This window comes from Podarcis bocagei (genome assembly GCF_964188305.1).
Source record: "Podarcis bocagei genome assembly, chromosome: 10".
NCBI lineage: Eukaryota > Metazoa > Chordata > Lepidosauria > Squamata > Lacertidae > Podarcis > Podarcis bocagei.
The window spans coordinates 22,550,005-22,576,392 of record NC_138135.1 but is presented as its reverse complement, the minus strand read 5'-3'; the positions used below and the strand labels follow the sequence as shown (position 1 = coordinate 22,576,392).

The following is a 26,388-nucleotide window of genomic DNA, read 5'->3' as shown; positions in this document are numbered from 1 at the left end:
CATCTGTATTGTGACTTGATATTCTTTTTAAATTGGAGTGTTTAAGGTGTCTTTTTGATTTCTGACAATAAAATGAGTACTCTTTTTATCAAAGCCTCCATCTAGCATTCCATATGTGTTGCACTGAAGTAAACATAAATAATTGTGTAGGGCTTGGTTCATGCATTTTCTCTGTATGGGGCTGTTTCTACATTCGACCCTTGTGCATAGTTGAGTTCTGCATACTTCTTCAGCTCTATGGGTAATTGCATTCCCCCGCTTCTAGCCTGTGTCATTCACACTTACATGGAGAAACACCCAAATGCATTAGGGAGAGTTAGCATCTTGAGAAGAACAGACCTTTTCTCATTGGTGGAGAATGCAAATATTCCACACCTCTCCCGGCTTCTATCAGTTTGAATGGATGTAGCTCAGCAAGAGTGCATCACATGGTTCCCCTGATAATGTTATCAGCTTGGATATAATTGGGATTTTTTCCCATGCACTATGTAAGCTGTCTGCAAACAGGTTTAGTTTCCCCAAAATTTTAATAAAATGTGTGCTGCATTTATCTTTTTTTTTTAAGCCAGCATCAATTGGTGCCTACCGTATTTTTCGCCCCATAGGACGCACTTTTTCCCCTCCAAAAATGAAGGGGAAATCTGGGTGCGTCCTATGGGGCGAATGCAGGCTTTCGCTGAAGCCTGGAGAGCGAGAGGCATCGGTGCGCACCGACCCCTCTCGCTCTCCAGGCTTCAGGAAGCTATCCGCAAGCCTTGCAAGCCCGGCGGGAGGTCCCGCGGGCTCACAAAGCTTGCGGGCAGCAGCCTGCAGCCCCCGCGAGTGTCCGCAAGCCTCGCGCGCCCGGCAGGAGGTCCCTCCGGGCGCGTGAGGCTTGGGGCGGCAGCCTGCAGCCCGAAGCACGCGGAGCCCTCTGGAGGGTGCCCCGTGCTTCGGGCAGGTGTGCGCAAGGCTTGGGGTGGCAGCCGCGGCGGGTGGGGGGAATAATTTTTTTTTATTCATTCCCCCCCCCCCAAAACGAGGTGTGTCCTATGGGCCGGTGCGCCCTACAGGACAAAAAATACGGCAATTTACTTCTTCACTAACTAGCTCAAAGTTGCGCTGTGGGCATATTGTAGTCCTGCACAACTGATAGCTTTGCACACATGCACCCCCACTTTTTAATCCATACTTATTGCTGACAAGCAGGGTGGGGAGTGGCAATGAAATTCCGTGTTTTGATGAGAACATATTGGTACCTACTGTGATGCTGCCTGCATGGGCTTCCCTGTAGTAGTAGTAGTAATTGGAATGCTTTGCGCCCGCATTTCAAAGTGAACATATGTGAACTCTGTAGGCTTAGGAATCTTTCCAAATCTAAATCATGGAAAGCAGCTTGGCTTGATGTGAACTAATCTGTTATGTGTGTGGGATTTCTTTGTCACATTGGAGTAAAAAAAATGTCATTTCTAGGTTATTTACATTTGGAAAAATGTGATGTGCATACCCACCCACCCCCAAACCAAGGGTCCATCTTATTCATTATTCTGCTCCCCCAGTGGCCAATCAGATGCCTGTGCGAAACCCTCCCTGCAGCAGCAATACATGTGTGAAATTATGGGAAGAGCTTTCTGCTCTGCATGCAGAAAGTCCCAGGTTCAATCCCCAATATCTCCAGGCAGGGCTTGGAATGTCCCCTCCCTTTAAAAAGCTGCTCCCAGTCAGTGTAGACAGTACTGGGCTAGATGGACCAATCGTCTGATTCTCTTTATGGCAGCTCCCTGTGTCCCTAAGTTCTGCAAGTACATGGACTGAGTTGGTGGTATTTATCATTCCTGTCTGCTGGGTATCTTCTCTCCTAGCAGAATCTCAATGTGGTCTGCAGTTAGGGAGAGAGGGCTGGAACAACATGCCTCCACCTACCCAAATTTGGGGTGGCACAGTGTGGAAGCAGCTCCCCATACATACACGTGGAGAAGTGCATGGGTGAGGTCTTGTGCTGGCAGTACTTCCATTTGAAGGGCCAAAGGAGGGGTGTGCAATAATGCCATTCCTGTTGTGACAAGGCTGGGAAGACAGCTTTCTAGATTTTTCCTCCCCTGAAGGAAAATCAGTTCCTCTGTGTGTATGAGCTGTTCTGCTGCCGGATGTGTACCACTCTGCAAAATCTATATATTTGCTCAATTCGTTTGAGGGCTTAAATGTGATTCGACTACTTTTGCTGTCAGATACTTGGGTTTTATTGTGTTTTATTTGCACACCGCTGCTAGCTGAAAATTCAGTCTCTTGGTTTTCATCTGTCTGCTTTTTAAGATGTGCCTTCACTTGCTTGTGCAGGCTTTGGTTAGAGAAGTAACACCATCATAAAATCAGTCTGCCTTGCCCTTGACTACTGCTTGAAAAATTTACTCAAATCTAGAGAATTCTCCACACCCCAGACTACTGGAAAAACTATATGCTTTGGTCTCTGCAATAAAGAAAGTTGTAGAACAAGGTATATGTTGTTGGGTACCAGACAATGGAATTTATATGCAACAGGTAAAGTTCTGGAAATTAATAAGTATTCACTACCCACTTGGTGAGGGCAGTTATCTTTTTCTCCTTGAAAAATACCTAGAGCTGAAATAGAAAGTTGGAAGCATGATGCACTTTCCTACTTCCTCTTTGAGCTCCATGTGCTTTTTAAGGCTCAGATTAAGTTCTGTTGGAGCCAACTTTTTCCCTGAAGAAGAGAAGTGCCTGCTTCCCTTTTCTGTCTCAGGGTGGAGTAGGGCTGATGTGGCAGATTATGAGTTTCATTTATTTAATGAAAATATTAGACTTTAAACATCAGGATATCCAAGCAGTGTGCAAAAAAAGTTGGTATAAAACAGTAAAATACTATATGCAGATACTGTGCAGCACATGGCTTCCCTCAAAGAATCCTGGGAACTGTAGGTGGTTAAGCTTTGTGATGGGGAAACTACAATTCCCATGATGCTTTGAGGGAAGTCATGTGCAATGGATGTGCTTTAAATGCATGGTGTGGATCTGCCCTAAGAAGAAGTGTGCTACATCCGATTTTTTTCTTTCATCCTTTCCTGTTTTATAAGTTTATAGTGTTCTAGCTGCCAACTCTTTGTAGGCCAATGACTACACAGTTGCAGCCAGCTAAAGGGGTGTGTGTCTGTCCTCTTTTAGAAGTCTTTTTAGGCATGCTCACGAGCGTTTGCCTCCTGCGTGTTCAGTGACAGTGATGGGGACCTTCTGCCAAATAAGTTGCATTGTGCTTATGTATTTGACGGGCAGCTTTCCAGAAGACCAGTGGCAGTTCTGCTTGTTGCTGTCTTGGTAGATTCCAGTGGCTTCTCTCTCTGTATGCCTTCTGAATATCTTTGCTTTCCTTACTGAGCTTTCCCTCCTTTCCTTTCTTAAATGTACACATTTTTGAACCACTCATTAAACTTTTCTTTGACCCATCTGATCCGTATTAGTACCCTTATTAATTTATTAATTTTCAACTTTAATTTATAAATAAACAAGATAGGCGTATCCCTGAGGGGACAAGCTTTCTTTCCCCCATCCCTTCCCCACGACATAACTCTGCATGATGCTTGCAGCCGTGAAATTTCAGAGAACCATGTTGTGTTTGTAAATAGTTGCTGAAGAACTGCCATTCATTCTAACACTGTTCCCACTGGATTAAAGCCAATGGATGTTACTTTGTGACAGCGCTCTTCTTACCAGTTGTGCTCTCTACACTTAATGTGTTAGTTTATTTAATGCATTTTTTTTTTTGCTAAAGTGTATACTGTAAATACCCTTTAGCAAAAATAAAAAATAGTATACTGTAAATGGGACGTGGATAGCGCTGTGGGTTAAACCACAGAGCCTAGGGCTTGTCAATTGAAAGGTCGGTGGTTCGAATCCCCACAACAGAGTGAGCTCCTGTTGCTTGGTCCCTGCTCCTGCCAACCTAGCAGTTCGAAATTACGTAAAAGTGCAAGTAGATAAATAGGTACCGCTCCGGCGGGAAGGTAAACGGCATTTCGCCAGAAGTGGCTTAGTCATGGTGGCCACATGACCTGGAAGTTGTCTGTGGACAAACGCCGGCTTCCTCGGCCTATAGAGCAAGATGAGCGCCGCAACCCCAGAGTTGTCCACGAATGGACCTAATGGTCAGGAGTCCCTTTACCTTTACCTTTATACTGTAAATACATTAAATAAATTAACTCATCAAGTGTAAAGAGCACAACTCATAAGAAGAGCGCTGCCACCAAAGGCCTCTTGGAACACCCACCAGAAATCAGTTGCAAGATGGCCCCTACTCTCAGGTTCACAATCTAAAGAGACGCAGCACACAAGGAAAAAAGAATGGGAGGAGAGAGGGGAAAGCAAGCTCCAGCAGAAATACTTCTAAGTTCCTGTTCTTTTAACAGTTATATGGGCTCTCCCAGGTCAGATCCAGGAGCAGGGCAAGTGACTGTGTCCGACCCTGAAGAACAAGGCAGCTCCTGCCGCACAGTTCTTCCGCAGGCAGCTGCCTTGATTTAAACAGCCTGTGCCCTAAGTATCAGCAGCACAAGCCTCTTGGTGCTATGGGAACTAGCAGTGAGCTGCTGCCTTACCCAACAGCTGGCTCTGCAGAGGGGGGAAGCTTATCCTTGACACGGATCACATGCTTCAGGGCTTTCTTGTTTAGATAGACGATGGCGCAGAGCCCACGTCTGTGTTTTTAGACTTATTTGCAGGTCTCTTTAGAAAACAAGCAAACCATCAAACAAAAGATTTTCTATGCTGGGCGAGCACTTCCAAGGTGTGCAGTGAAATGCCTTCTCTGCCCCTCACCCCCAAGGTTTGCTTTTAACTTCTGCCGATTATCTCTCGCCCCAGCGACCTGACTCCCAGCACTTTTCAGCTAGGAGTCCTAGTTCCTAACTACGACAGCATTTTCCATGTTTGTTGCCGTCCTTTTGTCTCTAATTTTAGCCCAGGGTCCTCGTGCGTGGAGGGGCGGGGTGACGGCATCTGTCGGTCTGGCCCCCCATCCTGCTCATTCTCCTTCCTGGCAGGGACCCTACGCCCAAACGGTTTCAGGACTAACCTGGCATTAGGCCAGATCCAGAGGCTTGCAATTGCACGGCGTCACCAGCAAAGACGGGGGAGAGGCAATTGCATGCATGAAAAACGGCACTGCCTTGGATGCAGCTCTTGTGCATCAGCTGGAGGAAGGAAGGTCGGGTGCGGGGCACTGCTGGAAGTATTTTACTCTGCCTGCCTGCTCTTGAGTTGCCAGACCTCTGTGGCTCCCCAGTGGGCTGACTCATAAACAAATATAGCCTGATCTGTGGGGCATGGCAAATGGCAGCACCTTCCACAAAAGGGCAGCTTTCTGTTTGGAGAGTGTTGGCCTCTTCCACTTCAGCTTAGCCTCTTGTTTGGTGTGTGCTAAGGGATGGCACTTTCGGAATGTAAATTCTAGCCTTGCACTTCCTTCTAGTGTGCCAGTGGAGCTGGCTGTGCCAACCGAGACAAGGATCTGGGTGCAGAAGGAAAGCTGCGGCTGGGGATAGACTATTAGTACGGATGTTTCACGGAGGGATTAAGAGGACATACTAGCCAGGAAACCATATACAGTAATGATTCTGTAGCTAAACCAGATGTCTCTTCATATTTTAAGCTTGTTCTTTTGAAGAGCATGAGTTCCCCCATGATATTTTTGCAGAGAAGCTGGTAAATTGTGGGCTGGATGGTGTAACTGTTGGGTGGATTTGTAGCTGGTTGGCTGACCTAATCCAAAGAGGGCTCACTGATGGCTCCTGGTCATCCTGGGGAAAAGTGACAAGTGGGATGCCGCAGGATTCTTTCCTGGGCCCGTTGTTGTTCAATGTCTCTATAAACGACTTGGACAAAGGCATTGAGGGGATGCTTGTCCAATTTGCAGATAACACCAAACTGGGAGGGGTAGCTAATGTCGCAGAAGACAGAATTGGGATTCAGGATTGGAGGACTGAGCCCAAACTAACAAAATGAATTTCCATAGGGACAAATGCCAGGTTCTACTCTTAGGAAGGAAGAACCAGCTGCACTGGCTTCTGTTCATTGCTCTTTTTCTTTCTTCCGCAAGCACCAATATTTTTATGGTTTTCATGTGAAGCAATGTTTGCCAACCTGGCACCCTCCAGATGTTTGGACCATGGCTCCCAGCAGCTGATGTGAGTTGTGGTTTAAAACATCTGGAGGATGCCAGGTTGATATAGCTACCTTATAGCACTGACTTATTATCATCCATCTTGACTTCTTTCTTGCTTTCACTTCTAGACTTTTACACTCTTCTCAGGATTATTCATTCTATAATGCTCTTTTAAAAACGTACAGCCAAAATCTGCATGTTGCAGTTTTATTTTTTCTACTCAGACTGCACAAAATGTTTGAAGGTTGGCAGCTGTTCTAGAGCCTACCACATTAGTTTATCTGGACATTAAATCAGCATGTACCCAGGAAGATGAGACTTGACACAAAGCTAGACATTTTAAACAATACTGTACTTAACTGGAAGCAAATCTGACTGTAAACTGGTCCGGGCCTGGTGTTCACGGACCCAGAACCAAGCTATTGACAGTCACTTCCTTTCCTTTTGAAAGAGCAATTTAGCGAAAAGAAGGGAGATGCTCCAGCAACAGGGGTGTCTGGTGACAGGAAGGGATTGATTTGTTTAAAAGGAGAGGTGTATTTGGTCACACAAAGCACAGAGATGCCTCCCCGTTTGAACCCTGAAGCCTTCTGCAAACAATGGTATTTGCAACAGATTTACAGTTATGATATGAGATTGCATAATTTGTAGAGGCTTTGGGATTCTTTGTACATTATTCCGCCCCCTACAATCCATGAAATATATCACCCAGCTACAGCATGTTGCTCTTGTAAAAGCCTAGTATTTTATGGCTACATGCAATCTACGTTTTGATAGAATCTAGCCTTCATAGCTAAGTTCAGCATTGCCCTTCAACTACCAGCCTGAGTCTTCTTCAAACTTGGGCTTTTGGTGTTGTTGGATTCCAGTTCCCATCATCTCTGATAAGTGGCTAAGCTGCCTGAGCATGATACAAGGGGACCTAAAGCAGAACAACTCTGTGATACATAGAATCGTAGAGCTGTAGAGCTGGAAGGGACCATGAGGGTCATCTAGCCCAACTCCCTGCAGTACAGGAATCTTGTTGCCCAATGTGGGTCTCGAACCCACAACCCCGAGATTATGCGTCTCATGCTATACCAGCTGAACTATCCACATGTTCTTTTAATTTTTTGAAGAGTTCTCTCAAATTCCAAACATGAGCAGAACAGAGCAAACTTTTCCATCCTGCTGTATTTGTTTGCACAACCTGATTATTGAGTGCAGACTCTTTAAGTGCGTTTTTGTGTGCGTTTTTGTTTTAGCTGTGGCACAGCACCACTACGTAATGGTACGCCTGACAACCAGCTGTGTGCACCGGTTTACCTGACCATAAGTAGCTACTGTAGCTATCAACCATTATTTAGAAGCACACTGATTATAGTCATTACCTTGAAACACAAATGATAATCACTGTAATAGAAAGCTGGTGCAACACAGTGGCTAAGAAAGAGTGAAGGAATCCCCATCTCCTGACGAATGGGAGATCTGAACTTGCCCTGTGACCGTAGGAAAGCTCACTCTGTTCTCAAGGTTGAATCTCTGCCTCCCGCAGTACAAGGTTGGTTAAGTGTGCCTACCTTAATAGCTTGTTTGTAAGGATTAGGGTAATTGTAGAATTTTTGGAGTTGGAACGGGAGCGTTCACCCCTGCAATGATAATGCGGTTCTCCTTTAATCTAGTTTTTAGCATTTTGCTGCTGCTTGTGGTTGAGGGACTGTTTGTTTATCAGGGACTGTTTGTGTGTATAGAACTCAAGAGTTTGTTTAGGCCCTTTACAGATTTCAAGTTGCTTCATAAACATTTATTGCAGTGGTCCATGTGTTTTGGGGGTCATTTCACCAATATTTCAAATATGTGCTGTCCTAGTGATATGCCTTTCTGTGCTCCTCGGGGAAGGCGCAACATATTGTGTTGTGCCCCTGACTTGGGAGCAACGTGTCATTTTATAGGGCAGCTACCACTGTTTTGGCTTTAATTGTCAGGAGGCAGCCAAAGAATGGGCAGATGGCTCATAGTGTCTGTATTTCGGTTTCTTGGCAGCGAGCCAAACTTGACAGTTTGTATTAAAAATACACAAAGAGTTTCAGATCTGGGGGGAAAAATATCTCACAGCTGCAAAGTCTGGGGCAGTTGTTGGAACTGATAAATATTTACAGTGCTTTAGAGGCTTTCCCCATGTGTATTGTGCGTGCACATAAATGCGTTCAGGGAACAAACAGGCAAATCCCTGCAGTCAGTTCTATACCAAGACAGTTTAAACCCAGAACTGTCATCTTTCAGAAGACGGTGTTTAGATTTCCATCAGTCTTCCCCTCCAAGCTTCCTGTTGTGCAGAATCTAAGACCCTTCTCCAGGAGGCTTGGAGGAGAATGACAATGGAGGGAGCAATTTTCAGTTGTGGCTCCCCCTTTGCTGAACGCTGTAGCCCCCGGTGAGGTCTGCCTCATGCCTATACAGTGGTACCTCAGGTTAAGTACTTAATTCGTTCCGGAGGTCTGTACTTAACCTGAAACTGTTCTTAACCTGAAGCACCACTTTAGCTAATGGGGCCTCCTGCTGCTGCTGCGCCGCCAGAGCCCGATTTCTGTTCTCATCCTGAAGCAAAGTTCTTAACCTGAAGCACTATTTCTGGGTTAGCGGAGTCTGTAACCTGAAGCGTATGTAACCTGAGGTACCACTGTACTGGCATGTTTTCAGTGCCAGGTAAAAACTCACCTCTTTTTTCCTCAGGTTCTTGATTGAATAGAACAATGTTATTTGCTGCTAGTTGTGTTGCCCAAGATTTTGCTACCCTTGTTGGGTGGATTTTTATGAACTGCATGTGTTGTTAAAATAAATTATAATAAAAAACATTTTTAAGAGCAAGCAGATATGTCACTTAGAGACCTTGTTTGGGTAAGAAGTGGCAGGTTCAATAAATAATAATAATAATAATAATAATAATAATAATAATAATAATAATCACATGTATATATGTGGTAACATTTTTTTAAAGAAAAACCACTTGCCTATGCAGATTTCTTAGTGGTCCAGCATGTTGTCAAAAGGGTTCTTAACCCCAGTGCTAGCTCCTTTGTTGTCCACCTGTCAGCAGTCTTTGTTCTAAAGAGAAGCTGTGCTGCATCAAGCCAAAGGCCGGTCTAGGTTGCATCCTGTTTTCTCAGTGGCCATGCAGGGCCTAATACAGTCACCCTCTCCCTGCTTCTGATTCTGAGCAACTAGTGTACAAGAGGTTTACTGTCTCTGGCAACCCAGGGTTCCCAAACTTGGGTTCCCAAACTTGGGTCTCTAGCTGTTTTTGGACTATGATTTCCATCATCCCCTACCACATGTCATGCTAGCTAGGGATGATAGGAGTTGTAGTCCAACAACAGCTGGAGACCCAAGGTTGGGAAACCCAGAATTCTAAACGAAAAGTCCTGAAATAATCTGATACTAGGTTATATTAAAGATTACAGGTTCTGCTGCATGTCCCAATTGCAGGACATCATATGGCTTAGGGCAGGGTTAGGCAACCTAAGACCCATGGGTTGGATGCGGCCCAATCGCCTTCTCAATCCGGCCCGCGGACAGTCTGGGAATCAGCGTGTTTTTACATGAGTAGAATGTGTCCTTTTATTTAAAATGCATTTCTGGGTTATTTGTGGGGCATAGGAATTCGTTCATTTCTTTCTCCAAAATATAGTCTGGCCCACCACATGGTCTGAGGGACGGTGGACTGGCCCACGGCTGAAAAAGTTGCTGACCCCTGGCTTAGGGCCACTTTGGTCATGGTCCCTCCGTGCTGTAGACTGCCCTCCTCAGAGAGACCTGCCAGGCCCCTTCCCCTTTGCTATGCTGAAAAGGCATGGCTATTTTTTTATAGAGCATTTTGTGGAATTCACTCCAGAACAGTGGTCTGCTGTATCTTACACAGCTCTGTTGCTGGTGGTTTTTAATGTATATGTTGATTTGCTTTATTGAGAGAGGTGTTGTTGCTTTCCAAAAACAGCAAGGCTCGATACAAATATCGTTGAAAAACAAATGTATTTTTAATCTGTCTGGCACTTTGTAAATTGGTTGTTTCTCGTTCTCTTTTTATGTGAGGCTCCTTTGGAAGAGTTTGGTATTTAAAAGCAGGATAAAAGTGCCTTGAATAACTAACTAAATGATATAAATAAATAAGTAGGTAGTCTTGCTGCAAACACTTCACTTCTGCTACCTACACATTAACCATGAATAAGCCACCCTAAAAACACCCAGACAGTTCATGATATCCCATTGTGATATGTCAGGTGAAGGTGTGAATGGGCTTTGTGGGAAGTAACCTCTGAAGTAACCTGGTTTCTTGTATCCCACTAAATTGGTGGTTTTTAAAATGTATTTTTTATTAATTCTTTGAAAAAAAATTTTTTATCACATAACTCCAAACATGTTTCACCCCACTACATTGTTGACATCTCCTAGGATTTTGCTTTTGAAGAGAATTTTTTTATTGATGAGTTGAAAGGGCTTGACAGTCATGCCTAAGCTCACACCCCTGATTTTAACTGACATGTCGATGGAGGGTAGGAAACATTGATATGCTGGCTGCTGGAATAAGCAGTGACTGCCTTGGAAAAATGGTTCTTGAAATGTAGACTTAAGAAACAGGGTGTGGTGGTGGTTTTTTTTTTGGGGGGGGGGTCATCTCTAGGCTGTATGCCTTTTGCAATCCTGCTTGATTGTTCCACGCAGAGATTGGATAACATTTGGGGAAGGGCTGTAGCTCAGCAGTTACATAGCTGTCAACTTACAGATTTGAAAATAAGGGACCAGGAGCCTTGAAAATAAGGGATTTTAGTCTGCCAGCTCCTGAGCCAAAGGCAGAAAACCCAGCCAGTCCAGCAGCCAAACGAAGCCTCAAGTGGTGGTTCCCACAGCGCAGCAAACCGGCAAAGGGGGTGCAGCAAGGAAAACCACCGTCACCTTTCCGCTGGGAAGCGCTGAGCAAAGGCGAGTCCCCAGGCAACGCGGCCGATTTGATTGGCACAAGGCATGCAAGCTCCACCCCCCAGTTGTTCTTAGACTCCTTATTGGGTGAGCAACACAGCCAAGAAACACAGTTGGAGACTCCCTCCTCCCTGGCTGGCAGGGAGGGAGGGAGAGGAGCTGCTTCCTTTGAAACCCGGGAAATTTAAGCGGAATCATCAATAAGGGACAACAGCAGGACACTGCGCTGGGATAAGGGAGTTTCCCGCCAAATAAGGGACGGTTGACAGCTATGAGCAGTTAGCATCTGCTTTGCATTTGGAGAGTCCCAGGTTTGATTCCCAGCGTCTTGGGAATGTCCTCTGCTTGAAATGCCGGTCAGAATGGACAATGCTGAGCTGTTAGGTAGCTTCCTTTGTTCCTCATGCTAGGGTTATTTCTACTTTATTCCCATATTTTATAACCTGCTTTTTGCCCTCTAACTGGAGCCCCCAGGCATGTTTATAAAACCACAAACGTATATTCTGAATATTGAATGCATTCACTAACACGTTGGGCTGAAAAAGTGGCTGTATTCAGAGGTACTCATTGCATCTTGCTTGCAGCCTGTGGTTTGGAGCTGACCAGGGCTGTCAAACTCAGCAATGCAGACCATGGTTAGCTGTGAAAATGATAGGTGGGAGAAGAGGGGGAAGAGGAAGGAGCATGTCAGTTCTCAGAGCAATCCATGGTTTGCTTTGACAATGTTACAACTGCACAGTTTCTCCGAACTATAACTTCCCTCCTCAAATATAGATTGGACAACGTTTTAGCATATTTAACATGTTTCTGTAGTAGAATTTTAAGCACCAAACCATTTCATTTTCATGAGTGTTGTACATCATGTACCTGAACTGCTTATGTAGGTGCTAGGATTACCAATGGTGATAGATAGCATCTTTTGTCTCCCACTTCTATATTTCCTCTGTGGCTTTTGTCTAGTCATAAACGGAAAACAGAATATATGGCTAGTTTGGGTGTGGCAATATAAGCAAGTTTCTCAAGCCTGTTATACAGTGGTACCTTGGGCTACATACGCTTCAGGTTACAGACTCCGCTAACCCAGAAATATTACCTCGGGTTAAGAACTTTGCTTCAGGATAAGAACAGAAATCGTGGTCCAGCAGCGCGGTGGCAGCAGGAGGCCCCATTAGCTAAAGTGGTGCTTCCGGTTAAGAACAGTTTCAGGTTAAGAACGGACCTCCGGAACGAATTAAGTACTTAACCCGAGGTACCACTGTATTAGGGTTTGAGGGGGGCAGTGGGTGGTGTTGTGACCTGGACTTCAAATCCTTGCATTTATATTTGAGATCTGTTTACAGATCCATTCTCTGCTTCGAAGCACATTAGGTTGCCTCCGACAGAGTTGGGATCCTTCTCAGCCTCAAGCTACCTCTTGCCTTACTGTGAAGATAACAAGGGGAACCAGATGTGATCACGCTGAGCCCCTCAGGAGGAAAGGCAGAATCAGGCTTTGGGGGATTAGGTCATAGGTCAGCCAGAGGAGATGTGTTGATGGCAGCCTCATAAAAGCTAGTGTCATTCTTGGATTGGAAAAATCTCCACTTGGAGGTGATGGTGATAAAAAGGCCACCACTGTGAGCATTAACAGTCTGGAAACATTTTGAATGGATTTATGGCAGCCGTCCAGAAATGGCCTGTGCTGCAATTTTATGGTTCATGTCAACAAAGACAATCAGTTAAATGAAATTAAACCCTGCTGTTGACTCATAGCTGTATAGTTCTTCTGAATTAACTGTGCATGCAAAAGATTGCAGGTTCATTACTTGGCAATTCTAGGTAGGGATGGGGGAAGGCTGTAGCTTGGTGGGGGAGCATCTGCTTTGCATGCAGAAGGGCTGGCAGAGATTGTGCCTGAAACCCTGGAGCGCTGCTGCCAGTCAGTGTAGACAATACTGCACTAAATGGACCAACAGTTTGGTCTGGTTTAAGGCAGCCTGCCCATGTCCATTCCTTGTTTCCTATGATACAAGATAATAAGATTAACTTCGGGTTGTTCCAGGTGATCATCCCTCACGAACTTGCCTTCTTGCAAGGGTGACAGTGCTGTCTCTTTTAATGGGTATGTGTGCTGTATCGAAGCTTCACTCCGTGGGTGTGCCTTAAATAAAACGTTAGCAATCCTATGCTTAGAATGCTAGGACAGAGAGGCAACAGAAAGGAAATGTCTCAATTCCATGCGTGTTTGGCGTGGAGGAAAGAGAGGCTCGGGGCAAAAAGAAAATTGCTTTCTCCCATGCTTAGAATTCTGAAAATGCCAGTTCTGCACCTGCTTACTGGTGCCTTTTGGTATAAGCCTTGCGTGTGCCAAGAGTATTATAAAATAGCTTGCAGCTAGCAGTCGAAATGCAGTGGGGGGTGGGGCGTTGAAGCCGATATATGCATGAAGTGGAAATGATCGTATCTCTGAAAATTATGCATATGATACGAACTGTAATTGAGCTTTTAGTTCCTCAAGGCAAAGCGCAGTTTATGTATGTTGGGTCTCTATTCTGCAAGCAGCCGTGTTGTTTGTGCTTGTGTGTGGCTTTCACTTGAATATTGTTCAGCCGGAATCTTAAGGGTTGGTCTACCTTTCAGATTGCAACACCGCCCCCCCCCCTTGAATGTCTTTGTTATTCTGCTGGCATTTGGATGTGTAGCTATATTAAGAAACCAAAGCTGTTGGTTGGTATAACGTTACTCTCCAGGCAGACAGTGGAGATCCTTCAATTGAGGTCAGGAGGTGGAGGATGGGAAGGAAGTCTAGAATAAAACACCCTTTCTCAGATTGTATTTTTGAAAAGCTGTTGTTTAAAGCAGTCAAATTATTCTCTGCTGGAGACAAAACACACACACGGAGAGTAATTTGAAAAGGATTTCATGTGCTCTGTGAATTGTGTTATAGACCCAGCGAATCAAAATATGAAGAGTTTTATTGCACTCTGTGAATTAATATTCATTTTAATGGGTCTTGCTGATCAGTTTACTTCAGGGATTTGCATAACTTGTAGACTCAAACAATCACAGCGAACTCCTTGCGTTAAGTGCATGAATACTTCATAGCAAAATGGGGCAGCCCCTTATTTATAAGCCCAGTAGACCAACATTTGATATAACCGAGCTCTTGGGGAATGAATGAAGGAGCTTTATTTGAAAATATTTGGGTGTCTTGTTCCTAAGTGTATTTGTAGGTCTTCCCTGTGTGTGCCTCAGTTCTGTGTAGAAGCTAATCAAAGAGGAATGGCTTGCGGTAATGAGATCTCTGAGGCCATATAAACACAACCATTTTTGTCTGTCGTTATAGCACCATTAGTATACTGCTCGTGTATTCATTTCTGTCAGCAGTGCAGGTTGACACTTCTAAGTGTTCAACCTGTTTTGTCTCTCTCTCACTTCTCTGTCTTTTTTGCAGAGCAGATGATCTCTAGTTTTAAAAACATGAAATGAATTAAAAAGGGCTGCCCAAATGATTAGTCTGGCTCTAGCCAATAAACTTGACCTTTAAATTTTAAGTGTTCATATTACATAATTAAATCAAGGAGTATTTTTTTTATAATTCTGAAGGAAAGGGACAATTTATTTAAAAAGGGGGTGCCTATTTGCCCACTAAGTACCACTGAAACAAAAGATCTCTGTAAGCATCATCTCAAAAAATCTGAAATTCACAAGAGACTGTTAACGTTGGCTCAGCCTCTCCTACACTGAACGTGCCCCCTTCAACAAGCCCACATTTCATTGGATGCGAGAATCAGACACCCACCTCCCATCCATTCTAAGCAGGTGGTTTCAGGTTGCTGCAAAGATGTGCAAGTCTCGTGGGCTGCTTAAATTTCTGTCAGAACTTAGCGCCATAGTAAACACAAATCGTATACCAAAGAGAGGTTGAGTTGGCAATGTGTCTAAAATTATGCATATTTTTCCTAGCTTAACCCACATCTTTAGTACAGGTAGTGCGTTCCATTTCTGCCAGTTGTGGCGAGGAGCAAAATGCTGCAGTAGGTGCTGAAGCTCTGTCTCTGACCACGGAAAATATAATGCTCTGTTTCTCAGGTTTTACTGGGCTTTGCCCTCAAATTTTCATGGCTACGTCTTTTTGCTGCTGTTGCGAACTAGAAACCGTTTTCCCAAATGGAAATCTCAGGTTCTCAGATTTCATGTAAAGATGGCCTGTATGGAATCGTGCAATTTGTCCAACTAGCCTAACACTGTATATGGCGGGGATGAGAAATCAGCAGCCCAACTCCCATAATCCCTGCCTGTCAGCCATGTTTTGTGTTTTCTTCGTTTGGTTTCTTGTTATTGAAAAATTGAATAAATACCAAAAAGGGGGAGAGAGAATGGCATTACGTGTAGAAGCTTTCCTTGTTCTAAAATACTAATTCCTTTTCATTGCTGATTTTAACATCTCATATTTTGTTTGTAGATGGGGCAGTTCAGGTGTTGGCATTGCCCACGGTGGCAACCCACACATGTTGAGAGTGTTGCTTTTAATACTTACTTCCAAGCACCATCCAATCGCCAGCTTCCAGAACAATGGGCAGGCATCCTCCAATTTTGAGATCACCCAGTTAATGCTGCCTCCTGGCATCCAGCCCTTCTGTTTAACCCTGTCATTCAGGGCCCAGGGATGGAGAACCGTCCCACCCTCCACACATTTGGGGCTGCAGGGAATGCTGCCTTGGGGAATCCTCGCACTTCCTTATTTTCTCGCAAGGTCAGGGAACCTTTAGATTTCCAGACTCTAGCTCCCACCAGGTCTAGCCAGCATGGGATATATTCATGGATGATTAGAGTTGTGCTCCAACAACACTTGGACACTCAATCCTGAAATGGCTTTCCCATGTTCTGGCCAAATGCTGTACGTAAGTAAATATTCCCAGGGTATTTTTGGCCACTACTTGGTAGTTTGATCGCCATAGTACCTTTCTCATAGTAGGTGTTCCTACTATGAGAATCAGTGCCTCATGGGTGGCTTCTGACATACTTCTAGCATTAACTTCTAAACTGTACTGTACTGCACTGTAGCCTCTTAGAACACAGATTAAGAATGCTTCCCCTTCATTGATGCTCGTGTGGAGGCAGCGATATCTGAACTACCCCCTAGTGTGTTCCATTGCTGTTTACTATCACAGACAATGCACAGCCCCTTTGGAAAAGCAGCACAAATTTGAAATGATTGAACACATTAAAAAAACACCTATTGTTTGTCTCAATTGGGTTCCTGCAGGAGACTTTCCTGGTGGGCTGAGCTTTGTGTGGATATGTATGTGTGTGTGTGTGTGTGTGTGTGTCCGTCTTAACATGCATTGTTCCATTCTTTTGCTTTCTGTCAGAAGCAGTGGAAGGAAATATTGCTACTTCATGGTGCATGTCTCCTTTTCTTAACCATGTTTTTGTGTGTGTCTGCACTTTCTATTCATTTTGTTCATACGTGCTTTTTGTTTCTGTTGTGTTATGTAGTCTTATACCAGTGGCTAGAAGCCGATCGTCATGGCAGGAGCTCAGATACTGCAAACAGAACATCAGGTAAAAAAAAAAAAAAAAGATGGCGGATGCTTACTAATTTAATCTCCAGATTTCCTGTAATCACACCCATCTTGCACTTTAAATTCAATTGAACACTCTTCCTTTGATTGGTTCGATCTTGATTGATTCCTTGTAATCAATAATCAATAAATCTATTATTTCCCCTCCCACCACCCTGTATGGCAGATGTGGTTATATGCCAGAAGAAGACAATCTTTTTCTTCAGTCTGGAAATGTCCCCTACAGCTAACCTGAATAATTTTTAGGATTTCCTGTGAAAGGTCATAACAAGTTTGTTTTGCTTTAATACTGTCCTCCTACCTTCAACACAAGTTCCCAGAGTGGCTTTCAGTGCAAAAAAACTGAAAACAGCATTGAATTAAGAGCAGCATCAGTTCTAGCAGAACAACAGTTGCCTGACTAGATAGAAATTGAATCAAGGTTCCCCACCCCCCACAATTCTGGTACCAAAAAGATTACAGATTTTGGTACCAGGTGTAGCTCTCTGGGCGAAGAGTTGCAAAACTTGGGGCACCATCAAAGGAAAGGTCACATCTCCAGTTGCCACCTGCCTCACTGACAGTACTGGAATCTGAAAAAGAGCCCTTTAGGCAAGCATCTGAGTTTATAGGCAAGTTCTTCTGGGAGGATGTAAAGTTCATAAAGCAATGTTTTATCTTCTGGAACAGAGATGGCATGCCAGCTACTGGGGGGGGGGGACCGGGGGAGATGGAAATTGCTCTCACAGTTCCTAAGGAATGGTCTGCAGTAATAACTTTAGACTCCAGACTTGATGGTCTTCCACCTGCCCCCTTTTGGTGGTCATGTCTGTTACTGCACTAAGCCAGCCCTGTTGTGTTTGAAGGAACCCCTTGCCCATTCTGCCAAGTGGGACCCTTGAAATCTCCCCAACCCCACCCCAAAGTCCTGCACTGATGATAGCTATAAAACAGTACTGTTTCCAAGGCAGCAAACAATGCAAAATTATATGCTGTATTGAAAAACTTGCCATATTTCCTTTTTTAAAAAATGTAAATACTAATTAGCAATAACCAGACTAGACTGTAGGTCAGATATGTGGGCTGCTTCAGAATCAACACTTCTGCCAAATACCATGTGAGGAGGTCTGAGGGCAAACATGGAAACATGGCTGCCCCATGGTTTTCTGGAGGCAGCTATGTTCCCCCAGGTAGAATCATCCTAAAACTGGGAGCGTGTCATCATAGCCCATCACTTCCAGGCAGATTTGCAGAGCCACATTTTCAGTGTGTGTGATAGGAGTCATGCTTTCTAGCTGTTTCAGCTGTTAGTATGGGGGGACGGAGGAATGGAGCTAGTCAGATGTTTCTGATCTCCACTTACCATAAGTGAAAGAGGAAAGGATGCCAGAGCTGCGATTCATTCTCGTAACAGCAAATCATGGTTTGTTCCTGTTCTTCTTCCTTGTTTACATCTTATTTTAATTTTATCCATATAACCCAAATAACAAAATAGAAATGCCATAAAACAAACACATGGAAAACTAAACCAAACTAAGGTTGGCATATGTTACACTCATAAGAAGAAATGATAAAGCTGGTTATCCGGATATTTGAGATAAGATACAGACAAAGTGAGTGGAGAGCACTGTCATGAAAAAATTAGAGAACTTGGTTTGTCTAGGCCTCCACTGAATACTCTTTGCTGTGCTTTTATGTAGCCCAAAAGTTTAGGGTAGTGAAAGGGTAAATCCATTGAGAGAAAGTAGATTCGCCAGGATTTTCCTGAACCAATTTAATTAGAATTGTCAGCTGACAGAGATGGCTTCCATGACATACAAGTCCTGTGGAATCTCCCTAAGGCAGGCAGGCATATAAAAACATCTTATATGTAGCAAAGGCACTTCAACAGAATTTGTAACTAGCTATAACTGAGAGTGTTGGAGTCTGATAAGTGGACTAGAAGGGATTGCTGCTTTTAATCGGCATCCTATTCCTGCACTGATTACACATTTCAAATACTCCCAATGTCCAGGTTCCCAGTAGATTTTCAAACCCATTTGTTTTTGGGAAAAGTGAAATATTTTAATGTTAAGCATATTTTAATCCTGATAAATATATTGTCTGCAATATTCTTGAAGCACTGTTGGCTACTTATCTAAGAACACTATATGATGCAACTTTAATTTACAGCTTAATGGAGACCACTTAGCTCTCCATATAAAACAGAGAGGTGCTAATTTAACAGCAGCATCCATAACATTTAGTTACACATTTGTAAGCCTAAATTGCCCTAGATTTTGCAGGCAGACAAGAGGAAGGAGTTAGCTAATTCTAAATGTTTATTTTGTTCATTCTTGCATTTACATCCTGTCTTTCCGCCAAGGAGCTTGAGGTAGTATACCTGGTTCTCTCCCTTCTCATTTTATCCTCAAAACAACACTGTGAGGTTAGCCTAGAAGACAATGGCTGGCCCAAAAGACAGGGTCTTGGGGAATGCTCACTACGCACAAAAGAGGAGCCTGATGTGCACATAGGACATAATGTTCTTTTCATACCCCCTGCACATACAAAACTTTCACATTGACATCAGAGTCTCTAAATAAATGATGATCTTGCAGTATTTTGCAGTGGGAATGACTTATGGCTGCACAAAGTTCCTGCCCACCAGCCCCCTTCAGAAGGATGAATAAAATATATGCACATTCAGCTGAATACAAGGAGGTTCTTCCACATTGGTTCCTGAGCACATAGAGAAGCCTATGTTTGTGTGCTCAGGCAAACATGGGTCGGTTTCCCCTTCAGACCTTTTGCTTAGCATGTGATGGTCAGGGTGGGTCCCACGAGAACACTGGAGCCAGGGCATGAGGGCTCCCCCCTCCATGTGTCCTTAATGCATGGAATAATAAGTTCAGAAGGTGGATGCTGACTAACAGTAACAAGTATGTTGCATCTAGGAAAGTCTTACTTTAACAATGAAATCTGACTTGAAAGCTAGTGTAGCATAGTGCCTAAAAGTGTTGGACTTGGACCATAGTAATGTGTGCAAATCTCCATTCATCCTTGATGAAATTTTAAAGGACGCTCAAAAAAATGAAATGTTACACTTGTAAGCCAGTATTTACCTTTATTGTTAGTCTAATTTTGCAACATTTGAAACTTCTAAATAGGAGAATCCACAACACTGAGAGCTTGTAATAAAACATACTGTATGATATATATTGTCAGACATTCACAGTTCTGTTTTCTGGAGTCTCATTTTTAGTAGAGTTTTCCCTTCAGCTTTATCTTCATATATTCACGAGGAAAAAATGGCAACAGATTAATAAAATACAACTTTATTGCATCACACGCATTATTATTTCTTCAATAATTTCTAGCTCTGTTGCAGGTCTGCGTTGGGTGAAATCCTCTTATTGTTTTATGCTCTGCAGTTCCCATTAGTTTGCATATCACTCACAGAGTGCCACTGCAATGGTAATTTATTATAGTAGTTCTCTCTTGGATTAGGACGTAAAGGCTTACTGCCATAATACTGCCTATTATGGGATTTTAGAATGAGTGTGAGTGGGACACAACAATATTTGCAAAGGCTTAAAAGCAAATAAATTGCACCATTTTCTGTATTTCAGAACATGAGTTTGAGTGCATGGCTGCAATCCTGTGCACAGTTATCTAGCCAGGTAGTCCCAATGAGTGCATTCAGACTTGCTTTTGACGAATAGTTTTTCATTTCCTGCATCTTGCCAAATGTGAATTAAAATAAGTTACTGAGCTAGTGCAGTTTATAAGTTAATCTTATAATTATTAACTTATGACACCCCCAAGACATGCACCCCTCACCTTTGCAGGTGCTTGAAAACGTCTTTATTTTTGTAGTACAAAGTAAGCAAAAGTAGAACTACTGGAACTCTTCTCAGGGTTTGGCTTTGTGGATTATAATTTTTTCAGCTGAGAAAGTAATTAATTCCAGTGATACAGTTATCCAGCAAAATGAATTTTTTTTATCTTTAAAATTTCAAAATGTGCATGTCTCAAATACCTAGAAAAACCTACAATTATATATTAGACACCAAGATCCATATTTATTGCTATGAAGGTGATGGAGCAATTCTCATATGAGTTTTCCAAACTTCAAAACACTGGCTGCCCTACACCACAACATATGCACCAAGCAGATAAGTCTACATAACTATACAATGTTGCTCTACAACAAGCAGTAATCTGCACCAATTGTTGCAGCGTTTTCAGTCCTTTGATTGGCAGCCTGTATACACATGTGTATTTCTCTGTGTTGTGTTGTATTTAGCCCTCCTTTGCAATTGCTTTTCCAAACTGGGCCTTACTACACATTGCATCTTTTTGTGTTAGTAGCTATTATTTTTTTTAAAAAGCAAAAAATGAGCAGGACATTTTTGTCCAATTTTAAGCAGAGACAGGAAAATGTATGTAAATGTGTTGAGGTGTATATGTTCTGGGAAAATAACAAACTGAGAATGGCTTTTATGAGTCTTAAAATATGTTTACTTTTAGGTGTATATTCTAAACAGATATATTGCTGAAAAAATGAAAGTGGTGAATTTGATGAGACTCATAGCTGGAGATGTGTTTATTGTACATCATTGCTTGATGAGAAGCTGTTTTATCATGTTTTTAATATTCTGTTGGGAGCTGCCCAGAGTGGCTAGGGAAACCCAGATGGATGGGCGGGGTATGAATAATAAATTATTATATTATAATATATTATATTACAGCCTTCCACTGCCACAAGTGTACAGTATTACAAGATAAACATTGGCTTGCTTCTGTGTAAAGTTTCAAAAGGATCCTAACCAGCAGATTGTACCTTGCTGAGTTGAGTGAGAAGTTCAGCAGTTAACGACAGGCCATTCTCTAAGGGCAGGTATGGTTTACTAGAAGTTGCTAGACTACAGTTCCCATCTTCCCTTCCCATTGGCCATATTGGGGCTGATGGGAGTTGGAGTGATAACAGCTTCTGGGGAGCTGAAGTTTAGCCACATGAGCTATGGGGCTTGAGTGTGCCTTATGTCTAAGGTGCATTTTTTATGTAGTTTTTATGATGCACGAGGATTCTGAGATAGACTTAGGTACTCCTGAAGAAATGTGGAACTACCCCAACAGAAACTTTCCTGTAGGTGATAACAAGTATTCATTGTTTTCTATCTAGCAGGGATGGGGAACCTGCAGTTCTCGAGATGTTGTGGGACTCCCAATACCATCAGCCCCAGGCAGCTGGGACTGGACACAGAAGTTAATTTAGGGTCTTGCCATCAACCCAACCCTTTAAAGCAGAGGAAGGGTAAGCTCCGTTGCACAGTAGAAATCTGTTCCACTAGCAGAGAGGGGGGATCCACCAGGACCATATAACACCGGTCCTAAAGGATCTTCACTGCTCTCAGTACGTTTCTGAGCACAATTCAAAGTGTTGGTGCTGACCTTTAAAGCCGTCAATGGCCTCTGTCCAGTATATCTGAAGGAGCATCTCCACCCCCATCACTCAGCCCAGACAAGGAGGTCCTCCTCCGAGGGTCTTCTGCTGGTTCCCTCACTGAGAGAAGCGAAGTTACAGGGAATCAGGCAGAGGGCCTTCTTGGTAGTAGCATCCTCCCTGTGGAACACCCTCCCTTCAGATGTCAAGGAAATAAAGAATTACACAACTTTTAGAAGACATCTGAAGGCAGCCCTGTATCAGGAAGTTTTTAATGTTTGATGTTTTACTATGTTTTTATATGTGCTGTAAGCCCCTAGAGTGGCTGGGGAAACCAAGGCAGGTGGGCAAGGTATAAATATTACTACTACTACTACTACTACTACTACTACTACTACTACTACTACTGGATATTGTGCTATACTTTTGGGGTAGATGGGGAATGAGGGGCCAGCATTGAAACTGATGGTGCTAAATTGAATCCCCTTTGCCTTGTTTCTCAACCAAGAAGAATGTAGTGGGTTCACTTTTCCTTTCTGAAGTTCCCATCTCCTGAGGTTTGGTGCTATCACTGTCTAGGGCCAACCTGAGATATTTTGCCACATGAAGCAGGTGACATAAAGCACACCACCATAGGCAAGTCTCCCGTGCAAGCCCAGTTGAGATGAGCCGTGGTCTCCTTATGCAACTTCTATTTAGTTGCGCTTTCTGCTAGAGAACTCTGGTGACGCCATACCTGTTAGGCAGTACAATGTTCAACATGGAGGTTTTCAGAAGTGCAAATAGCACTGCTTGTGGTGGGCTGATAATTATCACAATCCTACCAAGTGGCTAGAGAGAATTCAATGCTTTCCTCCCTAATGGTGCCAATGGGGCATTTCCTGGGTTTAAATCACCTTGGCTGCTTGCTAGGATCCTAATACTTTTCAGCCTCTTTCCCTGATGCTTTTCTGCATTAAAAACAACAGGGCTGCATGGTCAGTGCATAGATGCAGTTAACATGGTGTCTGTTCTGGCCCTTTGTAGAGATGCTGAAACTTCTAGGTTTCATTGATCAGGAGTTTTTTGGAGTGCCTCAGTGGACCTTTCTACCAGCTTTTTTTTAAGTATACAAACATGGGCATTTCTCCCTTGGTGATGGGGAGCTGATCCCTGGATCACATTTTTCACATTTGTTTCTTATTGTGGACACTGTCGTATACCATGCAAGTTCATGTGTCGCCCTTCTTCTGCTGATCTTTTCCCCACTATGCCAGAGATTAGACTGAATACATTAGACTTGGGCAAGAGTATTAAGTTGCCAGTTTGGCTCACAGCTATTCTACAGCAGCCCCTAATGATGTTTGTGAGTTTTCAGCGCTGCTTTTAGTAGCTTTAAAGTGCACCCACATCAGTTCAAATTACAGAGCCAAGTTAACTGAAGGAAGAAACGGCTGAATGCATCTTGTGCAAGTCCTTTAGACCTTCCTTTTCTAAAAGCCAATGAAGTAAAAACGTACATGTCCTTTCCCTCTGCATTTTCTTCTTTGATCAGATGTTGAGCGGGCCAGATGTCTTGCAAACCAGTTGTTGTGACTATTGTGGCTTTTTTTTGTTACAGGAGAAAACTTTGACCAGAGCCCCTTAAGAAGAACTTTCAAGTCCAAAGTCTTGGCTCACTATCCCCAGAACATAGAGTGGAACCCCTTTGATCAAGATGCAGTCAACATGGTATGTAGAGAAGACTCCTTCCAAAGAGAGGGCTCCTCCTTCCATTATTTTCCCCATCTCTATAGGAAGGCTGGTTTCTCTTGCATGCTTCAGCCTTCCTCTCTTCCTATCTCCTTCAGCCACAGTGTGAAAAGTAGGCTGGGGGAAAGTAGCAGCGTAGGATTTTGGTGTAGTGATTGTTTAAGGCTGCATATCAACTTGCAGTCCCTCCCCCTTTTTTTTAATGCACCGAGACCCACTGAGTTCCATGAGGCTTAATTTCCAAGTAAACGTGCATAGGATTGCCGCCTAAATTTAAGCTGAATTTAAGTTTCCTTGTTGGCTTTTAGGCTGTCACACTGAACCGGTTTTCTGCTTGAAAGTATTCCTTTCAAAAAGAGTACGATTTTCAGATTATCCTTTGTCAACTGTTATTGGTGGAACACTAGCTTTGCCAGTGAATATTACTACTGTATAAAGCAGTATTGGGCAGAATTCAGGCTTGGCAGAACCTACTGATTTGCTTTGTTTACTAGATCCCAAATTTAGAGCTGGGTACAAAATAGTGGCAAGGGATTTATTATTGGAATTACGGAGCAATCTGTCTGTGAAGCTTCCTCCCCTACTTCTTTGTGGTCCCAAATGCATTCAGAAATTCAGCATGCCTCTTGTGTTCAGAGCCACCTGGTGATCCCATCTACATTTCAAGGTTAAGGCTCCTCATATCAGCAAGCACAGCCATAGAGTAATAGAATTGTAGAGAATTGTAGAGTCATAGAATTGTAGAGGAACCCAAGGGTTATCCAGTCCAACCCCCTGCAATGCAGGAAAGCATCCATGACAGATGACCGCCCAACCTCTGCTTTAAAAACCTCCAGGGTTTGTTTATTTATGCTCCTGACTCTTAAGCAGTCTACTGCCCCAGACTTTACAAGCCTCCTTCCCTCTCTTTCCTGTTTTCTCTCCCTTCCGTTGTCCCCTTATATAAGCTCTCAGTTCACCACATTCATGCTCATTTCCTCTATTCTTGCTTCAGTCAGTATCTTGCTTGTTCCTTCTCCTCCTTCTCATGCTCACTCACACATTCACTCTCTCTTTCACAGGCTTTCATTCATTCATTCATCACTTGTTTTGCTCCTGTTTCCCTTCTGGGCTCCACACCCGGGGTGTCCCTCCCTCCCTTCCTTTACCCTCTGTCAGTCTGAGCAGCGCTTTATCTCCTTTACCTGTAAGTCACTTCCTGCCTGACCTGCTCACCTCTGCATGTTGGAGAGGAAGCCTCTCTGCCCCCCCCATGCACTTGCTCGATGCAGAAATTTATTCTTAGTACCAGAACTAAGCTCAGTCCTGTCATACAGAACTGTTGAACACCTTAACTTGTAATACCCATGTAAACACAGAAGTTCACTGTGTAGTTTTTATTCTGTGCAGAATGGTCTACAGCAGGGGGTCAGCAAACTTTTTCAGCAGGGGGCCGGTCCACTGTCCCTCAGAGCTTGTGGGGGGCCAGACTATATTTTGAAAAAGAAAAAAAGAACGAATTCCTATGTCCCACAAATAACCCAGAGATGCATTTTAAATAAAAGCACACATTCTACTCATGTAAAAACACCAGGCAGGCCCCACAAATAACCCAGAGATGCATTTTAAATAAAAGGACACATTCTACTCATGTAAAAACATGCTGATTCCCGGACCGTCCGCGTGCCGGATTGAGAAGGCGATTGGGCTGCACCCGGCCCCTCTGCTCCTTATCAGAACCAAGTCAAAAACAGACCAGGCTACTTTAGGCCTTCTTCACTTCCTGACCTATTAATGACACCATTCTATATGATGATGGGGTGAAAACAATGTGCTAAGATAAATAATCCTTATGGAGCTGCTTCTGCCCCAAATCTTGTTTGTTGTCATTTTAAGGGCTGGGGAATAAAAGCCTCACTTAAGAGAGCATTTCTCTGTCCCCCGCTAACAATAACCATAGGCGGTTGCTAGCTTTCGTTGCTCTTTTTCTTTCAGTATTAGTTTTGTCATTGCCTTGCATTTCTGCCTGCCTTTTATATAAATAGCAATTGGTGGTCTTCCTTGAAGGCGAATGCACGAGCTTTTTTGAAGGTTAGCCCATGGGGGAACTTTCTGGGACTGTTGGATGCTAAACGGATTGCAAATGGCTTCTGAGAAATCTAGTTCATGGAAAAGGAGATAGGAAGGGGGAATCCTTTTACTAAACTGCAGCTCTCCATTTGTACTGAACCATGCAGGATGTAACACACATTGAAACCTCTGTTTTCTCACATACAGCAATGGCTGCTTTTCGTCCTGCACTTAAATTATGGGGAAAATCCCAGGTGACTCATGTCCTTATCCATTGGCAAATGTAAATGTTCCCAAGCTGTTGCTTCTTATCCTTTCTTGCTTATTCCCCACTCCCACTCTGGGAATTAGTATTAAGTCCTTTCTATGTGACTGTTTTAGGATCTATGAGCCTGGAAACGTAAGGGTGAGTAAGTCATAGCCCTGAAAAATGGTAAATCCTGCCGCAATCACTACCCTTGCTTGATCTACTCCCTACTGGCAGAATATTATTGGCTAGAATTGCAGTCTAATGAATATATGTTCATTTA

The 26,388-nt window shown here is 43.4% G+C and overlaps 1 protein-coding gene across 6 annotated transcripts in view; it reads left to right on the top strand.

Moving 5' to 3' along the window:
* Nucleotides 1-26,388, top strand: part of DENND5B (DENN domain containing 5B) — a 97,387-nt gene that overhangs the window by 27,610 nt on the left and 43,389 nt on the right. For 4 of the 6 annotated variants that reach the window (XM_081211988.1, XM_081211990.1, XM_081211991.1 and 1 more), the window contains exons 2-3: nt 16,586-16,651; nt 23,679-23,788. In XM_081211988.1, coding sequence (XP_081068114.1) covers nt 16,586-16,651; nt 23,679-23,788 — 176 coding nt within the window. The remainder of the gene's footprint in view (nt 1-16,585; nt 16,652-23,678; nt 23,789-26,388) is intronic. The other 2 variants (XM_081211989.1, XM_081211993.1) reach the window with 1 other exon arrangement.